General features: G+C 38.6%; 1 protein-coding gene across 1 annotated transcript; it reads right to left on the bottom strand.

Annotated features, from left to right (window-relative positions):
- Positions 1-605: 605 nt before the first annotated feature.
- On the bottom strand, positions 606-3,137 carry LOC100251826 (large ribosomal subunit protein uL4). The gene is made up of 2 exons (XM_002285705.5): positions 1,919-3,137; positions 606-1,036 (listed from the first exon to the last, which is right to left on the bottom strand). Exons 1-2 carry the CDS (start codon positions 3,020-3,022, stop codon positions 923-925), a joined length of 1,218 nt encoding a protein of 405 aa, XP_002285741.1. The 5' UTR covers positions 3,023-3,137; the 3' UTR covers positions 606-922.
- Between the last annotated feature and the right edge of the window lie 675 nt (positions 3,138-3,812).

Here is a 3,812-nt window from a genome sequence, read left to right as displayed (position 1 = left end):
TAATTATTAGAGTTGATTGTATGAGAATAATACTTAATGCAGACTGGTTAGGGGTTCAATGCTCCATATAGCAGGTCTGCATCATCATTTTGTGTCAACCACAAGAAAGAGGCTTCATCAGTCGGTACTGTTGAATGTAATTAAGACCCCTAGGCCTTGTATCTGTATTGTGTAGTTGGTTTAAGACCTCTATTAATAGGAGTCTCTCAGCTGAATGAAGCTTTATCCTCACTTCTAGGACTAGTTTCAATAAATCTTTTTTGTCATTATCTGTTATTTATATCTATACCTTCTACTAACTCTCAGGCAGTATTGTACAATTTCACCCCACTCAGCTTGCTCCATTTAGTTCATTATGAATAGATAAAGGAAGAGCATGTTATGTTACATACTGTAAACAAATAGGAATTGAAGACCAGCATCCTCAATAAAATATCAATTCTTCTTCATAGAATAATCTTAAGCAATGGTTCAATTCTATACTTTGTATCCAGGCACAAGCATTCAACCCATAAGGCTTTAACACAAACATCACACAGAGAATGCTAAAGCAGTAAAGATTTCAAACACAATGGATTTCAACAAAATATTGCCCATCAACCACATGCAAGCACAAAAAGATTAAAACATAAAAATTTGAAAACATGATGTTGCAGGATTGTAACATAAGCCTGATGTCCAAACCATAAAGCATAAACAAGCTACTTGTAACTTCAGTTCTGTTTCAACTAAAACCTTTACCCACCTAAGCCAGGAAAGTGAATAAAAAGGGAAGTGAAAGGCCAAGGGTCTGTCAATTATTCCAACCATTCCCCTCCCACCTAATCTCACCCACAAAATCAAAATTGCCATAATAGAGTACACCAAAACCAAAAAAATTAACAAAATAGAGGTCTGAAATCATGCAAGGCATAAGGCAAAATTACTGTGAGACACCAAGCCACTTTGAGAAGTTGTCAAATTCCGTGTAGTCGCTATCTGAGATCATTGTCTGGTACCAGGCCTTGCCTGCAGCTTTGATAGCCGCTGCCTCTTCCTGAGGAATCAAATATAAAAGGAGAAAAAAAAAATCAATCAAACTATCATAAGTTTATACATCATGTAACAACAATGGATTTTCATGTAACAGATAAATCATTAATTAGCATCAGCATGAAAACTGAGTTGTGAACATACACCACATATTATCATTTAGAATTAATCTTTACCAACTAAAAAAAAAGGGACATTATGATGTGAATTAAAATAGCAAACCCTTCTATTGATTCTGGATACACACATATAAGCACCCACAAAAGATTTTCATAGTAGAAATTAATTCCAGAAAGAAGCATAAACCTGAAATAGACAGAAACCAGAGCTTATGCTATTTTAGTTTTTCCAACAATTGAAATTGAATAAATAACACTCCTAGAAGCCATTGCTATATTCATCACTTCATTTACAATATCTAGGAAACCAGCACATATAGGCTAATAACTCAAAAGACTATGGGAATTGTACTTCAGGCTCTCTCCCTTTAGGAGCTCATACTCAAGTGCCAGAGATCTAACTAGACAAAAAAACACTATAGGATCATCAGACCTTAGTTATGGTCTAATGGGTTGTTTTCTACCGATTTAATAACATCACATTCATAGCACAAAGTCCCTTTAGTGCTTTGTACTGGTCTAATAGGCTGTTTGCTATCAATTTTCCTCTGCCACACACATCAATGGTGTACGTGTACTTATAGCTTAAATTTTGCTCAAGATGTATCTAGAGCATAGTTCATTGATAAAAGTCCAGTATCAAAAGGTTTTTTGGTATGAGCCAGCCAAAATTTTGATTCGTACAAACACAAAGCATAAATACCCACAAAAGATTTTCATACTAGAAATTAATGCCAGCCAGAAACCAAACAGGTTATAGAAATTACCTTAGGAATTTGTGCCCTTTTCTTGTCAAGCTTCTCCTTCTTGGCCTTGACCCGTTGTGCCTCGGCCAGAAGAGCCATCCTCCTTGCAGTCTTGGCATATGGATTCAGCTTCAACATTGTATTCAAGTTCTTGAGCGGGTTCTTCTTCATTGGTGCCCTCTTCACCTCCTTCTTGATTGGCCTCACCACAGACTGAACCTCGTCCGAGTTGATGATCCTAGCCAAATCAGCATTTACCATCTTTGCGCGTGGCAGGAGGTATCCCTTCTTCTTCTCCGATGTCTTATCAAAGGATCCATAGATTGAATCCACCTTCTCAATTGCCGATTTGGTCCAGATAATGAACCTTCCAAGATGGCCACCGGGAGCGAGTTTCAGAAGATTGAGCCGCTCGACGTTAGCAACCTCAACCCCAGGAATGTTCCGGAAAGCCTTTACAAGCTTCGCACCCTCCGTGCCGTAGACGATCAACGGACCCTTCCTTGAAATGTAGCGGCGGTTCCTCATCTTACCCTTTCCGGGACGAATACCATGGCTGTCTTTCGCCTTCTCTGCATCAGGATAAGCGCCAACTTGCTTCAGAATATCAATCGCCGCCGATGTTTTCTCGACGCTCTCGGCCGAATCTCCGATCACCAGAGGAAGCTCCGGGACGGATTCAATCCTGTGCCCACGAGCCATCACGAGTGAGGGGACGGCTGAGGCGGCGATGGCGGAAACCACTGCGTACCGCTTCTGGTTGACGTTGATCTTGCGGTGCCAGCGGCGCCAGATCTTGGTGGGGGCGAACATCCTACCGCCACGGCACATGTTTCCGAAGGCACCCTGGCCAGCGCGGTGAGTACCACCACCCGGAACACGAGGGATACGGGAGACGGCGCGGCCAGTACCCCAGGACTCGGCGGAGGTCTGATGACCAGCGCGACGGCTAACGGCGTAGGGTTGGCGGCTATTTTTGGAGATGTTGGAGTGGACGAAGTTGACGATGTCTGGCCGGATGGAGGCCTTCATGACATCCGGGAGAGGGACTGCGTTGCCGCCGTCTGTGGCCATATCCGACTTGAGCACCTGAACGGTGACGAGAGGGCGAGCGGCGGCAGCCATTGCTGGGGGTGTGTGGAGTTGGAGAAGAGAGGAAGTAGGGTTTTGGCGTGTGAGGGTTAAAATAGGGTTTGGAATTTATAAATTTATAATTTTTAAATAAAGGAATTTATTTTCAGTTATTTTATATTGAATTGTTTAAAAATTCTTAAAAAATTTAAGCTTATTTGAGATAAAATTACTAAAAGTATTAAAAAAATTTAAATTTTTTTTAATTATTTATCTAATTCTTTTCAAAATTTTCTTTAAATATTTTTGTCAATTTTTATTATAACTAACTCTCACTTTTGGTTTACATTTCCTTTAAAAACAATTTTCATATTTTTTTTAATACTTTTATATGATAAAAAAACGTCAAGATTATATTTAACGATTAATTTCATCAACGCAAAGCCAAAATATTACTCCATATGTTTTTATTATTGACTTAAAAATTTATTATTCAACTTGGGCCTCTAAGGAAGGCCCATTCATACCAAGACTTGGGCTTCATGAGCAAGAAAAACAAAAGCTCTCGGATTTTCTTTTCCTCTCATAGGCCTATGTTAGATTTTTATAAAATTCAAGGGAAGAAAACATAATAGAGAGAAAAAATAAAAAATAGATTTAAAATAAGATAAATTATATTTGCATTAACATAAATTTTTCTTACATCCATCTAAATAATAATTTTTTTGCCTTAAGAAGAAATACACATTCATATTTTTCCCCAACACTAAAATTGAATATTTGAACCGACCTTCTTTTCTTTTGTATTTTTCATAAATTTTTACTTTAAAATCATTTCTAAATT

This window comes from Vitis vinifera, chromosome 6, assembly GCF_030704535.1.
Source record: "Vitis vinifera cultivar Pinot Noir 40024 chromosome 6, ASM3070453v1".
Lineage (NCBI taxonomy): Eukaryota > Viridiplantae > Streptophyta > Magnoliopsida > Vitales > Vitaceae > Vitis > Vitis vinifera.
The sequence above is the reverse complement of the archived record's forward strand: the minus strand, read 5'-3'. Positions and strand labels throughout refer to the sequence as shown.

Excerpts from the sequence above, each read along its gene's own strand:
- LOC100251826 (XM_002285705.5), bottom strand. The coding sequence starts at position 3,022 with ATGGCTGCCGCCGCTCGCCCTCTCGTCACCGTTCAGGTGCTCAAGTCG. Across the intron at positions 1,037-1,918 it reads AAAGGGCACAAATTCCTAAG|GAAGAGGCAGCGGCTATCAA; the intron begins GTAATTTCTATA and ends TTGATTCCTCAG.